This window comes from Leiobunum rupestre, chromosome 6, assembly GCF_980474605.1.
Source record: "Leiobunum rupestre chromosome 6, qqLeiRupe1.1.hap1, whole genome shotgun sequence".
In the NCBI taxonomy this organism is placed as follows: domain Eukaryota; kingdom Metazoa; phylum Arthropoda; class Arachnida; order Opiliones; family Sclerosomatidae; genus Leiobunum; species Leiobunum rupestre.
Window position 1 is genome coordinate 55,785,795 of NC_143389.1, and position 17,350 is coordinate 55,803,144.

A 17,350-nucleotide genomic window follows, 5' to 3' on the forward strand; every position below is an offset into this window, starting at 1 on the left:
CAAACTCTGCCTCCCGGACGCCTGGGATTACAGGAGTGAGCCACTGCTCCCGGCCGCTACAGAACGATATTACTATCTATCAAAACATGAAAGTCTAAAAGTCAACTACTAAATTTCCTCCTATTTTCTTTAAAAAAATTACAACAGATGCCACTATATTTTCAATCGATTTCTTATCATCCAGTGCTTAAATTAAATCGCTTTTAAGCGAACATTTAAGTGGAAATTCGCTATTAGAGCTTGCTTAACTTGTCGAAATATTGCCTTAATGTTAAAGCTTTTTTTGTAGGCGATAGTAGAGGAAAACCTTTTCTGTATTATGGGATTTCAAGGTTCGGACCTTTGATGTCATGTTCTTCAATCTGTCTTATGGTAAGGTTTCGGGTTGGTGTAAATATTTCCAAAAAAGTATAAGTTGATATTCAATAATTTTAACCGGTTCTGGAACTAAAGCACATTTTATTTTTAAATTAAAATATTCGCCTGCGACATCAATAGACTATCTCTTAACTTTAAAGCGGACGAAGACAGACTTTAGCAGTACTGTTTTAAAAATAAGACCTTTGTAGGCCCTATTTCTAAGAAGAAATTTATTAAATTAATTTTTTTCATGCTCATAGACTTTAGTGGGCCCATTCAAACCTTCGTAGGTCCTGGCACAGGCCCGTATAGGGGGGGGGGCGCCAGGGGATTCTAAGCGCCCCCAAATTAATATTTGAGCATCTCCAAACCGGAAGGAGCCAAAAAAAATCGATTGCTCAACTACCAACTTATAGCATATATCTGAATTTTTTAATAAAATATTCTGCTTTCGAGGAAGTCGAAATTTATTATTTAAAAAATAACAAAATAAAGCCAATTTCGGTATATTTACTAATTTCAGGAGTGTGAGTTAAAAATAACGATTTTTAGTATTAAGGCATTGGCATCCCCAAAAAATTTGAGTGCCCCCGAGTTTTGGCGGCTGGTTACGGTCCTGCATGATGGGCACAGTGACGATTGTGCCAGTAGTCCATACCTCTACTTGGAATGCTTATCGCGGCAGATTTTCGTCTCGATGTGGCTGACGGTTTTTTGGACGTCACTATGTTAACTTAACAACAACGGGAGAGGGGAGCGCGCGCAGAGGGGAATTTTTCTCTCGTAGGCGGGGCCAAAGCCGTCAGTGTGATCTTACCATACGCGATACGCCAGGATAAGTATTCCAAGTAGAGGTATGGATTCCTGAATGTGCCCATTGGATAAAAAAGCCCTGAACTTTAGCGACAACCAAACCTCATTACCTACTCTGTACCCTGACATTTGATTTAGAGTAAAAAGTGTACACTCCGAAAGAAGCGAAAAATATTCACCAACTGTTGTGGGAGAAATAGTTGAAGGTTAAAAGTTGAATCTTTGGACGCGGATGGATCTTTCTCTGTTGGGCGAAATAGTGACGGCACCCCACTGGGACGCAAGAAGGCGCCCCCTCCCCACCCGCCTGGATCCTTCTCCCAAATTTTCCCCAATTCAGAGGTCCTCGCCGTCAATTTGATCAGGAAATCGGACAATGAAGCCGAGAGAATAGGCCCTTAATTGGCTGCCGCTTCTTCCCCGCCTCCCCCCGGGGGTCCTTTCCAACCGTAGCCACGCAATACACGACGGCTTCTTGATGGAATTTCGAGACACATTCTAATTTATGGTAATATACGATATATACTTGTTTTCTTTCGCTAGACACTATAATTTTAATAAAAGCCTTTGATGGTATGTCAATTTTATTTGACACTGTGCAGGGTCATTAAGGGAATACTTGAAAACATAAATATTCATCTATAATTGCTATGGTAATGAAACATGAACCTTTGCAGGCTCTCGTTACATTTTTCGATATACGTTTTGGGATAAAAAAACTCATTTTTATAGTGATTTCCTAATTTTATTTCATATTATAAATTATGAAAAGAATAACATTTAACATTATTACCCGCGTAATTAATCAAGGCCCGCGCATGCATACATACCATTTCTGATCTTTGGAATTTGCCGCAAATTCCCGCTAGGTGCGCGTGTACGTCGAATCTACTGCTCAGGCGTTGTCTAGCATAGGCCATGGTGATAAATCACGTAGGCTACGGCCGGTAGTGGCTGCATCGCAGCTTCGTAGGACTGCGTTTGAAGAATAAAACTAATTTGTAAGTATTTTTTAATAAATCCCAATATTTATATTACATTATTTTAAAATCGAAATACTAGTTAAAATTTATCTATTTACCAATTTTACAAATAAAACTATTAACTATTTAAACTTACATTAAAAATTAAGATTTTTTTAAGCCTTAACTAAAAATTTCGAAAGGTTTTACTTGTAAAAATTGCCAAAATATACAACTTTAAACAATAAATATAGGTTAACTAATATTTATATTTTAAAATAATGTAATATAAATATTGAGATTTATAAAAAAAAATACTTACAAATTAGTTTTAATTTATTACAGCCACTAACCCACTACCGGCCGTATAGCCTACGTGATTTATTCACAATGGCCTATGCTATAGACAAGGCCTGAGCAGTAGATTCGACGTACATGCGCACCTAGCGGGAATTTGCAGCGATTTCGAAAGACCAGAAAATGTATTTCTTTTTCGAGCATGCACGGGCCTTGATTAATTACGCAGGTAGTGTTTACATAGTCGGAGTAGAACCGGCTGTAAGAGAATTAGGCGGTTTAATGGAAATATGACATCCGTTGGAAACTGCCTGAAGCCTGCGGTTTCATTTTCACGTTCCAAATGTAATAGATATCTGATATACTTCTGGGAATACCTTTTCTCAAAAGTGTTGCCTGACGTAATGTCTACGAGAAAGATGAGTTACGACTCAATATTTACCGCTTTTATTCAATATAAAAATTACTTTTCTTCATTATTTATTTATTAAAATTATTTTTCCGTTTTTAATAATAGTCAAGCCAGATAATATTTCTTATCATCTTAATATATATTTAGTCCGCGTATTTGAATGTTAATATTATCGGCCTGTCTATATCGTCTAGGAACCTGTTTTGTTCGAAGTGTTCGCGGACACTCGTTACTCGATATTTCCGTGAAAGGCGAGGAACGGGTAAACTCTGCCCCTGAAAGTCGGCAGTGTCCGCGCGAGATGAGGTGTGGGAAGGGTAAAATATGTATAATGAGGCGAATAGTCTTATCGGCAGCTAAATTGTTCTTTGCGGTTACATTTATTACCTCGGCTTCCAATTTTGGACGGGCACCGGATAGCGCGGCACATATCTACAGAAATATACTTTAGACGACGAAATCATTTTAAAACGAAAGATGGCGCTACTGGCATGAAAGTTGAATTTAGTGCCATTATTTAGTAAGCTATTTATATTTTCGGGTTTCTATTACGTTACAGGGTGGTAACAAAATTTTCAGATTCAAATTCCCTGTTTTCCGTGACCATTTTAAGAGATTTCCCCTTAGTATTTAAGACCAAATTTTACTTTTATCAGAAGTTAATAAATTGAAATGGACTTATATTTCAGTAAAAATGTGTTTGAAATGTTGAAAAAATTATCCAAACTTTCAAGGAAATAAATGAGAATCATAGAATTTGTCATGGATCTAGAGTAAAATTACCTTAAAAAAGTGTCAAGATAAAATTGAATTCCCTGACTTTTTACAATTTCTTAAAATTCCCTGACTTTTTAAGCCCATTTTGAAATTCCCTAGCGTGTGGCAACCCTGTGTTAATGTGATACGTTTGAAACGTGTATCATCTCGGGTACACGCTTATTTTTCAACGCACGTTATGGAAGAAAAAGTAATGCATTGCGGAAAAAGTACATAGTTTCTTTAAAGGCCTATAGGATTTCTTCTGCCAGTTTTCCTTTAAGTTTTCTTCCCGCCGCGCAAATATCCTGGTGGTAGGCTAACGTGTTCCGCGGTTGGCCTTCCACCAGGATATTTGCGCGGCGGGAAGAAAACTTAAAGGCCTATGTTTTTTTCTGTTTGTTCCCCTTTAAATTAACTTAGTGGAAAACAAATACCCTGGTGGTAGGCCAACCGCTGAACACGTTGGTCTAATTTAAAGGGGGACAGGCAGAAAAAAACCTAGGCCTTTAAAGGAAAACTGGCAGAAGAAATCCTAGGCCCTTAACTATTACTCCGATCAAAAATAGTCTGAAAAGAAATAAATATATCTAAGGCATTTTACATAATCAGGGAGAGTAATATAGGCGATTAAAGTTCGAGCAAATTCTACCACGTATTTTTCATCCATTCCAAAACTTCAAGTTGTTACCAATGTTTGAAAAATAACTGATTCTTCTCGGTTTAGGTATGAATCCCTTTTAATTGTCGAATTTTAAATAATCAGGTTTTATATCGGGCAAAGGGGTTGCTTTGATTCCATCGTTTATCGTTTATAGCGCATTTTTACGAGCCCGCGCTAATAAGCGAAGGAAATGGTACCTCTCGAGGTCGTGGATAGATGACGCTAGCGTAGCTATAAAGATCCCCGCGCGGCGTTAAAAGTGGAAACGGGCGCGCCTAATTTTACGAGCCGAGATCGTTTCAGATGGCTCTCGTTCTCTCCGCGCCAATTTGGCCCGGCACGCTTCCCCCAACAACATCAGATCTCAGACCGTCCTCAGTCGACTCTCGCGGCGGAAGCCGACAAACGGGGTGAAGTCTGCCGCGATTTCTTCGATACAGAACTAGCTGGTCACCCGCGTCTAAATCGCGTGGTGGTCATCGTCCAAAACGGCATTCCCATTAAAACAGATTGCGGTAAATAAAGCGTAAAAGAGCGGCTTCCCACCCGCACCCATCGAGCGCCAACTTTGAATAGGCGCGCCTTAACGAGGGTGCCCCTTGAGGTGCCCCTCTCGGCTCCTAGACGCGTGTTTCGCCGGCCGAGGGAGTCCGGACAGATATTTTGGGTGGGTCATTTTCTAGCCCGACTTTAGCTCGATTATTTCAGCGCGCTCGTGATAGTGGAACGGCTACGAACGTTTCTGCTTTATGGACGGCGATGAACAGATTTATGATTTCGTAAGCCGACGGGTCCCCCAACCTTGTTTGCCAACAATGTATTTTCGCCTGATCTTTTAACAAACGTATACCATCCTCAATGGACCGCGCTTTTTCTGGGTTCTTTAAAGAGCATTCTGGGAAATATATAAATACTAAGCATTGGTTGCTAAAGTTGAGCTTTAAAATAGATACATTTTTAAATATATTATTTTAAAGGTATAAAATATTTAATAAAGGATCTATCTAGTAGTATTTTTTTATATTTTCATCTTTTTATAAATGTTGATATTATTTTCAATTGCTATACTTCGATATTAATTTAAATTGTAATATTTCGATGTTAATTTTAATTGCAATATTTCAATACTATTTTGAATTGATATTCATTTAAATTTGAATATTTGAATATTAATTTAATTTGTAATATTTGAATGTTAATTTAATTTGTAATATTTGAATGTTAATTTAATTTGTAATATTTGAATGTTAATTTAATTTGTAATATTTGAATGTTAATTTAATTTGTAATATTTGAATATTAATTTAATTTGTAATATTTGAATGTTAATTTAATTTGTAATATTTGAATGTTAATTTAATTTGTAATATTTGAATGTTAATTTAATTTGTAATATTTGAATATTAATTTAATTTGTAATATTTGAATGTTAATTTAATTTGTAATATTTGAATGTTAATTTAATTTGTAATATTTGAATGTTAATTTAATTTGTAATATTTCGAAATTAATTTAAATTTAATATTCCAACGTTAATTTAAGTTGAATATTTCAATATGGATTTAAATAGTAGTATTTAATCGTTAATTTAGATTTTACTATTTGAGTCTTAGTTTAAATTTTACTATTTCAATGTTAATTTAAATTTCACTATTCCAATCTTCATTTAATTTGTAACATTTCGATATTCATTTATTTTGTATTATTTCAATATTCATTTATAAATAATTTAAATAGGAAATGTTGGCTTTTTAAAAAAATTGTTTAAAATGAACTAAAAATTAAAAAAATATTTTAAAACAGTAAAAATACAATTGCTCTATATAATGATATTTTTTAGAAATTATTTTTAATATTTAAAAATATAAATTGAAAATAACGTCAGTTATAAGCAGCGTATACTAATTCCTACGCAAATCTCGCTGACTTTGGAAAGAGTAAAACGTTTAGTTACTTTTAAGCTCTAGTAAATTGATATTATAAATTCGATTATGTCAAATACGCATATCATTAATTGAGTTGTATGTTTTTGTCACTTAATGACTTTTAATTTATGGGCCGGCCAAACTAATTAGTTTTACGCGCGTCGCCATCCGCTTCTGATGTATGAGCAAAACATTTCTCGCTTGTCACGCCTCGAGGCGGAAATGATACGTTACAAATGATATCAATTAATTACTATATCGAATTGCTTTTTCCGTATTACAAATTACCTTCCCGCCTTAATTAATATTACTTGTTTCAATTTTCTATTTAGATAGCGTAGGTATATCATTTTGATAAATCCTCAAATTTATTTATATCCACCGTCTCTTTAAGTAATTTAACTTTCCCGTTAATAGATTTGGTAGATAAATGAGTAAGTGTTGTTATTGAAATACAGCTGAGAATGCCAGAATCCGAATAATCCTTTACGAATCTATTTTTACCAAAAGGTTTCTGACTGAAACTGCTCTTTGTCGGAATCAAATGAGGCATTCATATTTCGTATTCGGTCCGCAAAAACGTCGAACAAAGAATGTATTTATAGGGATGAGACGACGGGGGGGGGGGGGGGGGAATTGGCGTTTGGAACACGGGCCGAAGGTGCCAAAAATTCAATCAGTCCAGGGCCCTTTAGTCCATAGGTCATAGCCGTAGATGGGTCGTATCCCTTTTGGTATATCGTCGGCTGAGTACTGGGGTATTCGCGACTCTCTAACCGGAACATAGTCGTCGGGAAAGGCTTGCACGTGCTCCGTGGCGCGCGCGCGCGCGCTTCAAAGGGCCACGCGCGAACTGGAATGTTCACGTGGGCCGGCGCGACGAACCGTGACGAAACGGCGATCGTCAATTGAGGGACTGCCAGGGCCGCGGCGTCTGTCATTGGGGCCGGCGGCGAAAAGGGCTCAATGGAAACGCTTGTCTCGCGGGGGGAAATATGGATGGACAATTGACTATTGTGGTTCCACTATGGACCCTTAAGCCCCTCTCATTCTTATATACTCGCGAATTCCCTCACTTTTGACCCGGAATGTGACCTACCCGAAAGGTCGTCTACCTTTTTGCTTCGCGAGCTGCGATATATTATATATATATATATATATATATCCTTAACTAACGATTTAAAATATTGCCTCCAGGTGGTTAGCTAAAAGTTGGTACATCATCCGTATACGCTACTGGTTGCTGCACCTACATATTGTAGGAAAAATATTTATTTTAGGATCAATTTCATGCCCACGCATTTGCAGTATAGGTTCCAACTGTCGAGGACATTACGTATGAAATTAGTTTTCATACGAATGGCTATTTAAAGGGATTGGTTGAAAATTTCACCCACACCAATTTTCATTTTCATTTATTTCTAAAAATTGAATAAAAAAAATTGTACCATCCACTTAAAAAGTTTTCGTATTCAACATTGTTTTGTAAGGTTTGTGTAAACGGTTTTATTACAAATACCATTATATAATAATAATATATAATATACGTTCTTATATCTGTTAATGCTATTTTTTGCAAGCTCTCGCTGATTTTTAAAAATACATTTTGGAAGAAAACAAATTAGCGCGTTATTAAAATGATTTTCTAAAACTATTTCGTGGGAAAAATATGATTTACAAATATTTTTACGTGTAGTCCAAAGCTAATTAACAGAAGTTATCAGACTGCTATACTCCCCATGTTGGAGGCGTTTTCCTTATGAAGTTACATTTGACCTCGAATTTGAAATTTTGCGGGCTCCTAGGCCGAAAAAAAACGTTTTTGTTTTTAAGAAACCATTTTTATACATAGAAATAGCTATACCCACAATTCCCAATTAGTGCAAATTATCGCGTCAAAAGACAGGGATGGAAATTAGCTTTCATTTGACTCAATTTTCTCTTCATTTTCAGAAGGAAAACGCCCTCCGATTCTGAGCGCTATTTCGATAACTTCGGTTCATTTACTTCTGGTGTAGTGTAATGTATGAAGAAGTAACGTGTTTCATTTTTACACTCTAGACTGATACCACCCTCCTACGCATTGTAACCCGGCCACCTGGATTAATGGCTTTAAAAGTCGCTTGATGACTTAGGCCTAGGGTGATGCCTTGGGCATTAGCCTAGCTGATTATTCTCTCGAAAGAGATGTTTTATATACTTGTGCTAATAACTACCAAGCATGTATTTGCAGCTTTAAGTTTCCATTCTTGGAATATCTAAAGTATAAAAATTCCAGCTTCATGTATTCTTTGATACCGGAATACATTCTGGCTGCTAATATGGCTGTTGCGTCACCCGTGGACGCTAGCGCGGGGCATTCTGATGAGACCTCAGGTGATATCGGTTTGCGCATAGGTGCACTGCCCTATAAATTCTAACACACGCTAATATACCTTTGGCCCATCAAAGAGATACCCCAATTTTCTCCGGTGTTTTTGTCAAATGCCCGACCCCTCGTAGTTATTTATGACAAATGACATTTAATTGGTCCTATCTGATCGTTGTAGCGTATAAACTGAAATGAAATATTGGACTAACGGAACAAGGGGAGCTCAATAACTTGAACCGCAGCTGCTCGCCATCAGTGACTCGATCTCACCCACACCTTGTTTACAATTTTCGTTTGCAATTTTTAGAGCAGCGCTGTTTTTGAAAGTTTTATAAATGGTTTGGCTTTGCTCGCGAATACATCATCCTCAAAGGTTGTCAAAGGGCATGTTCTGCCATATTTGGGTAGTTCTAAAATTGGAGTACTACCCAAAAATATTCAATCTACAAAACATTTTGGGTGTAGTGGTAAAATTCGTTTTGATAACTTATTTTTGAAAAAGTGACATATTTACCAATCTTATCGTAATTTTGGGTAGTTCTAAAAAATTCTTAAAATAAGCACTGAAAGGGGTTGAATGGTATTTATGAATTTTATTTATTTATTTATTAAATTTGGTGAAACAATTAGAACTTTAAAAAATTTGGAATACGCCCTAAAACTTTAAACTCCCTTTAAAGCCACACTTATACGGTCTCGTTAGTTTAAATTTTACATACTAGTGCTTAAAATAGTTTTGACACGTTTAAATTCATTTGTTAACTACTTATAACGTAATCACCAAAAGAAGCTGAACTGGCCTTGCAAAAACTAGCTTTGATTTATGACATCTTATTAACTAATCAACTTAAAATCACTAAAACTATATTAAAGAAAATGTTTTGAAAAAAAATAGTTTTTGGGTGTAACTAGAAAACGTGTTTTCCTTAATTAGTTCTTTTCTTATTTACTAACCTTCGCTTTTTGTTAGGTTTAAGGAATATACTAATAAAAGTTAAATATTTTACACGATTTTTCACGCGTCCTTGAACTTACGAAATCGGTCATAATGCATAATTAGTTTTTTTAATTTAAGATTTTACTTATAGATGGCGTCTCATTCCATCAAATTCTTTATTTTGAAATTTTCGGTTTTGGTTGTGATTATTTTTATATTGAACACGGTCGAAGAGGTAAATAAGACCAACAACTAAAATAATTTTATTTATTAAATAAAAATATTTTAGTTTAACCAAACGTTGTTGGTCTTTTTTACCTCTTCGACCTTGTTCAATGTTATCTCTCATTCTTCTATTATTTTTATATAATTTCCCGTTTTCGCCTAGAAGGAGTATCGATAATATTTTACTTTTTCTCATAGTTAAATGTTCTTATGAGCTTATACATCCAATTTAACACGAATTATTATTTAATTTTAATTTAATAGTTTCTCGGACTGTAATATTAATCGGATTGAGGGTACATTCGAAGCCGCATACTTTGACCTCTTTTCCTTCGACTTCAATTCATAAATACTCGGCTCGCAGTGAACCGTGAACTAATCTAATTGCGTAACGTGTCATGCAGGGGTAACACAGCTGTTGTTTACACCGCGACACGCCACCATCAAAACAGAAAAATTTAAACCGGAATTAAATGTAAGGTGGCTCGAAACTAATAACAGAGATACTCGCGAGGATACTCGCTGCCGGCTTTTAAATTGTACTGGTTTATTTAAGCGTTAGTTTATTTTAAATGTTTAACTGTTGTACTGGTATTGGAGGTCCGTAAAGACTTGATAAGGAGATGTCTTCATTTTTATTAATATTATTATATTTTGGATCTTTTCAAAACTCGATATAACGAATGTGAAACCCAAATATATCCTTGACCTATCGTATACGACAATAAAACATTGGAAAAGCAACGCTACCACTTTGTTCCAAGCCTGAATACAAGGATATTATCTTACCCCTTGGCCCTAATACAGTGAAAGTCGGGGATCTGAGGTTATTATACTTGTAAATATCATCCGTATGATTAGTGGGCAAATAATTATGGGATTGTTACTAACCCTCTGTTATAGTTTACTAAATACATAACTAATATAAAATATTTTTGTTTATAGTAAATAATAATAATAATAATCAGCTAGGCTAATACCCAAGGCACCACCTTAGGCCTCAGTCATCAAGCGACTTTTAAAGCCATTAATTCAGGTGGCCGGGTTACAATATCCCTAAAGTACCCTATTTGCCATAAATCCGGGCAAAATATTTTTATACTTCTGTTTAATTAACTTTGAAAACTAAAAACTCATTTTGGTGATAATTAAAAATTTCATCAATTTTGTTATAATGTAGATCATATAAAGATATCGTGGTGTTTTAAATTGGTTCCTACCTTCGAAAAATGGGTACCTATTTTAAATCATTTTATTTTTATTTTTATTCGTTATTTTTCTTATTTGGGAGCTCTGCAACTGTCAACTATCATAGTAATAGATTTGGTTTCTAGGTTACCCTATATTTATCTTGAAAGTACCCGTGTTATTATTAGTATTATTATCATTTTTCACAATACGATGGTAGCCCTGAAATCGCAAATTTACCGTAATTTACAATCACAAGTCTGTGGGTTTTAAATCGCCCTTATTAAATATCTTAACGCGTTTTAATTTTACCGGTTTAAAATGAAAAAAGGTGACAGGACCGCGAGAAAAATTAGAAAGCCAGAGAGAAAGACAAAATGTTTGGGGGTGGTCTTACCTTTCTCTATTTCCGGTTGGGTGGTTCGAAGCGTCGGGAAATGGACGATATCGGTGGCGTTGGATGTGGTGCTACTGGAACGTATTTTTCTATGGTAGGCGCATTTGGAGTGGTCGTTGGCTTCTCCGCGATGCTCGGCCGACATTCAGGGAAGCTCTCTCTTCATTCGTAATCGGCAGCGGCGGCGCATCGATGGATGGGGATGATATCACCGCGAGAGTGGCGAGGATGGTTAGGCGCGTTCCTCGGCGGAAGGTCTTCTCCTCCGACGTTCCGAGAACCTGAATAAAATCTCGATCCGGGAGCGGGACCGCATCGGGGATACGCGCTGACCCTAATTTCTCCTCTCCCACCTCCACCTCCTCCTCCTCCAACCTCCCGCTCCGGTCCTGCTTGCCGCGGGCGAAAAGGGTCAGCTGACAATTGTTTTTCGTCTTCACATACGAGCTTTCCCCTTTAATGTACTCTTCTCACGGGGGCTCGACTTTAATTAAATATAAATTTATATAATATAATATATCATATAAATAAAACAACAATTCGTTAAAACGTTTCTCTGACGGGGGTACCGCGCGGTTTTTGGAAGCGCGGATCCGTCGGCGTTTGTTTGGCAGCGCTGCCTCGCACAGAACGCAGAAGAGAGACGAGCCAGTCACTCAGTCAGTGCAGAAGCCGAGCGCGCGAACCGCTCCCGCGCGCTGAAACCCAGGAGGGGGGGAGGGATGGGTTAGGGGGGGGGGGCAAACGAATGGAAGATGAAACGGGGGGTGGAGTCTCTCCTTGAGTGCGTTACACACGGCGCAAGACGACGGAGATCCGAAAACCCGGTGGAGCCGAAGCCCGACCGAGGGGGGGGGGGGGATATTAAAGTTTAAAAGGGAGGGGGGGGAGACTAAATCAGAAGCCGAAAAAAAACGCAGAACGCCGTTGCTTTTAATATCGGTATATAAAAGTTTAAATTTATAACGACTTTTTATTAGTTTTTTTTTCGAATATTGAAATCGAATATTTTTTTATTATTAATATCGACGTCATTAGTTTTCGGTTTGCGCCATTTTTAAGACTTGTCTTTGGAGATATTAATGGGTAATATTCTCAATTTATTAACGGTGATTGTCGGAAAATTTATCCGCATTGCCTAAACTGGATGGATTTTTTTTGAAGCGGTGGATACGAAAAGTATGTAATGAAAAAATAAAATAAAATAAAACGCCCTAGGATTCGTAACGGTGCGACTAAGGATTGTAAAAGCATACTCTGTAGGTTATCGGCAAACTGCCGCTGTGGTATAATTATACCCCCTTCATTCCCCCACCCACATCCTCGCTTACAGAAAAAGTAAACCCTTAGAGGCTTTTAGAGCGGTTAAAGGTTGCTCGCGGGATCAAAAAATGGCGCTTTTGATGCTCTCTCTCTCGGGAAGATGACGGAGGTGAGGGGGGAGTGCGCAGGAGGAGGGGGGTTGCCTTAGAAACGCGGCGAATGAAAAAAGGCAGTTCGCGGAGGGAGGTGAATCATCATTCGGTGGTGGAGTAGAGGTCGCTTCTCGTCTTCGGTCCGGGGATCCGCGCGCCGAATACGCCCCCCGTCCGTTCCGGCTTCCACTCGGCAGCCAATGGTAGCCGTCCCGGAGCACACCCACCGCGCACCTCCGCCTGCCTTTCGCCGCTGCTCTCCCCAGGGCGCCTCTTTCGCTTTCGTGTCCCCTCCCTCTTTCTCGGTGGCGAGCTTCCATCGACGTCGGCGCAATCTCGCGTTTTTATACTACTTACCCTCCTCCCCCCCGCTCTTCCAGCGCGCGCGCTTTATAACCCCCCCCCCCAGCTTTTTCTTCTCTCTCTCGATCTCTGCAAATGCCGTAATCGCTGGCCACGTGATTGAGGGGCCACGAGCATCTCTGCCGGCTTGTGGAATGGAAACTGCCCGTTTTTACGGGATCGATTTTTTTTGAACGCGCGCTTAATCCGGTTGGAAGGGATAGAGGGGGTTTCTTGTTACGATTATTTTGGTGCCTACGGAACGCAGATATCATTGGAAATGTACATTAATACCATATTCTTTCTTTTTTTATCAAAAGGTTATAACATATGTCCGACAGAAGCGTTCATATATGACGTAATAATTAAACCCTACCTACGATCAGAAGACACATTACTCTGTTACTGGGTGTTCTAATAATTCAGAGTAAAAATTTAATCATGATTTAATCATTGTTTAGTCTTTATGCAGGCAAAGCTACAGATTTGGATTTATTTGAATTTAATTAGATATAAAGATTTGGATTTAATTAGATTGATAGATTTGGATTTAATTAGATTGATAGATTTGGATTTAATTAGATTGATAGATTTGGATTTAATTAGATTGATAGATTTGGATTTAATAAGATTGATAGATTTGGATTTAATTAGATTGATAGATTTGGATTTAATTAGATTGATAGATTTGAATTTAATTAGATTTAATCATACGAGGGTTCCCAATTTTCGCGATTTTATCTCCAAACCGCGGAGTAATACACCGCATCACGGTATATTACTCCGCATCACGGTATATTACTCCGCCTGACGATGTAAAATTTACACTTCATATTTAATTATTTACAATAAAATAAATTAAATAATAAGAAACTACTACACGGATTCATTATTTTATTGATAAATTTTATTAATCTTTAGACCATGGATGAAAGAATTAAACCTTTTAAAATATATATTTATGAACTAAATTTTTCCCATGAAATAGTTCTTCCAAAAAAAAATTTGAAGAAGGCACATTTTTCCAGTTAATAACATTATCGGTTTATGAAGATGAATAGTATGATATATACTTCTGTTTTTACCTATAGTAAGAATTAATTAAAAATATTTTTTTTTATAATAAATCATAAAAAAATTTTACAAAATGTTTTTATATAGGTTAATTTCTAAAGAAAATATGTAATTTTAGCCTTCCAATTTTATCTTTAAGAGAATTATGAATATTTGAAGAATTTAAAAATAAATTATGTAATTGTAGAATTATAGTATGTTATTTGTTTGGGTTTGAAATTCAGCCTTAAAGCACCTTTTAAAAACATTTATTTGTTAAAAAATGGTATCTTGCACCTTTAAGGGAATTCTAAATCGAGCCTTTATCAAAACCTTATTTAACTATTAACTAAATTAACGGTGTCTTTAAAAACACCCTTTAAAACCATTTATTTGGTTGGTTTTATAAGAACCAACTTTCAACCAAATAGCCACACCCGAGCAAAATCATCCCTGACGTTGTCTGTTCATTTTTTCTTGACCTTTTTTGTCTGCGTGGAGCGCTCTCCTAAAACTGATTAGAAACGAATCACGTGTCAGCGATCATATTTTGGAGGGTCTCTTCTATCAAATATTTCACGCACATTTTTTCGCTTATTTAAAAAATGTGACAGCGTTTCTAGACTCCGATCCCAAAATCTTCGGATAAAGTATTCCTTCTCAAGTTCATAAAATGAATTTGATTTGTATCAAAGAGATTCATAATTAACTTTATACTAACAAGGAGACTAACCGAGGTGGTTATCACCGAATTTGTTGAAACTCGGGGGTTAGGTAGACCTTATGATAGTATGAAAATTCCCAAAAGGAAAAGTTGCAATGGGCTTTAGTTTTCTCATGGCAACCGAAAATGTTTTTAATCTCTCAAAACAAAAAAATCTCCATTTAAAAAAGCATGGCATTTTAAAAAAATTTAAAAAATAAAATTTTAAAAACTTACCCAAAAAGATGAATTTGACCTATTTGGGTAAAATTGATCAATTTTGGCTAAATTTTAACAAAATTTGGGTAACCGAGAAAATCCCATGCTTTTTTAAATGGAGAGGTCGAAAACATTTTCGGTTTCCATAGGTAACTTTTTCTTTTGGAAATTTTCATACTACCATATTAGGTCTACTGTAACGTTTTTCTAGTCGAGGTACTAATTTCCTACCGCGACCAGCGTAGTCAATAACGTTGACATCAAATTAAGTTAATTATTAGGCAAAAAGTATGATTTAGGGAAATACTAGAATTGAAAAGCATTTCATATTTAAAAAGGAAATTAAAGTTACAAAAACACTAATTATATGCCTGAACACTAATTGGCCAAAATCCCTACGCATAAAGACTTTTTGGGTAATACAAAATACACTTGAAATTATGAATACAATTAAACAATTAAACTACTTAAACACTAAGTTATCAAACACTAATTTTAGGTTAACGGCGATTACAAACTAATTAACGAATAATTATTAAACAGGGTTCTAATTGGTTGGTAGTGGAAATTATAGTTCAACGGTGAACTTTAAACACTGGGGTACCCCACTCTATTGCGCGCGACTTATTCGATCGTGGAGACGAACTCCTGGTTGAACACTAAGCTCAACGAATGCCAACGAATGGCTTACTATCGCGGCACTATAGTACGGGTGTCCCGTGTAAAGTACTTATCTTATAGTTGGCTCATATGAGCGGACGCTCCTGCAACTGGATCCAAGGCGGTTTCTTCATCCGTCATCCCAGGGGCGTAGGAACGTTCTAGAAGTTGGAGGGGGCAAAGTGAAACCAAAAGGGGTCTTTATAATGGTTTTTAATTTTTAATGGAGTGTAGCTTCTCCGAATGCACGTGTACATTTTACTACTATGTAAATTGGCGGGAAAAGACTGAAATTTAAACACAGTTGATGTTCTATAAGTTTTTTATGCTTTTAAAATGAGAATTTGAGCCTTTTGAAGATTTCAACTGACCAAAACGTTGGAGGGGGCAATAACATTAGTTGCCCCTCCCAGCAAAATTCTAGGGAGGGGCCCATCGAAGAAGAAGCTCAAGGGGGGGGGGGTGCAAATCAAGATAACTTGGGAGAAGTTTTCAGGGCTCAAGGGGGGGGGGGTGTGCAAATCGAAGGGGCCCGCGAGTAAGTTTGCCCCGGGCCTCAGGATACCTCTGCACGGCCCTGTTTATCAGCCCTCATTAGGAACCTTAATTGTATTTGTTTGGGCCCCTTAGAAGGGTTTTGGGACCTTTGTTCTTAAGCAAGCAAAAGAAGTTGTTTCACCTCAAAATTATTTATGCTGCCTTAAAAAAATCCATGTAATTTAAGTACAAAGTTAACCCTAAAATATTTCAGTTATTTTAATTATAATTTTTATTTTTAATATCTTGATTTCAATTTTGCGGGTCCCTTTGGATAATAGGGAAGTCAACATAAATGCAAACACACTAATGTCAGTCCGATGGTATTTGAATCGTCGCTTTAGATATCAGTCGTTGTTGAAGTCGTTTAAAGAATTGCCAGGGCGATTATATCATAGAGAATATAAGCGCTAGTCGTATGATGGTTAATGATAGAGTGGCTATTAGGACTTCTGATAAGGAGACGCGTCGCCTAATACTTTGCGTGATCACAAAGAAAATTGGAAAAAGGAATAGAAGCTCTCGCACTCATATGGAGTTAAAGCTATCTCGACGTTTGAAATTGACAAAGTAGTATCATTATTGCCGCCATTTTGTGCTGGTTATTTCTCTATGAATTTACTCTAATGTTGAGTTACAAACTTACGCTTAGTATTTATCCGAGCTATTACTACTATTCAACTCGAATTCTTTCTTAAAATTAATTAATTAATTAATAATTAATAATTATTTAGTAATTTAAAAATAGTAAAATTCAACGTACCTCCGTAGGTTCTGGAGCCCTCCCCCTCCATGTGTGCCACTAACTATATTTGTCCTAAAAAGATTGACATTTAGCAATACACGAACAGATTAGAAAAATAAAAATACGAACAGATATACCTTCCTTAGCTGTATAGTTTTTTTTGTTATTAGAAAAAAAAATAATATATTTTAGAGGTGCCTAAATACCAAAAAATGCTTTAACGGTTTTGAACAGAACGGAATAGATTAGTTTGTATAAAGTAATGTTTTTGGAATTTAATAATAAGTGAAGAGCAAACATCAACAAACTAGATGACTTAGTAAGCATAATGTTTTTTTAATTTAAAAAAAGCTAAGATTTGAAGGGTAG

General features: G+C 36.5%; 1 protein-coding gene across 1 annotated transcript in view; it reads right to left on the reverse strand.

Annotated features, from left to right (window-relative positions):
- The window catches only part of LOC149942673 (uncharacterized), a 56,076-nt gene extending 44,139 nt beyond the window's left edge, over positions 1–11,937 (reverse strand). The window contains exon 1 of the mRNA XM_090178180.1: positions 11,308–11,937. Coding sequence (XP_090034306.1) covers positions 11,308–11,452 — 145 coding nt within the window. The 5' untranslated portion in view covers positions 11,453–11,937. The remainder of the gene's footprint in view (positions 1–11,307) is intronic.
- Positions 11,938–17,350: the final 5,413 nt, after the last annotated feature.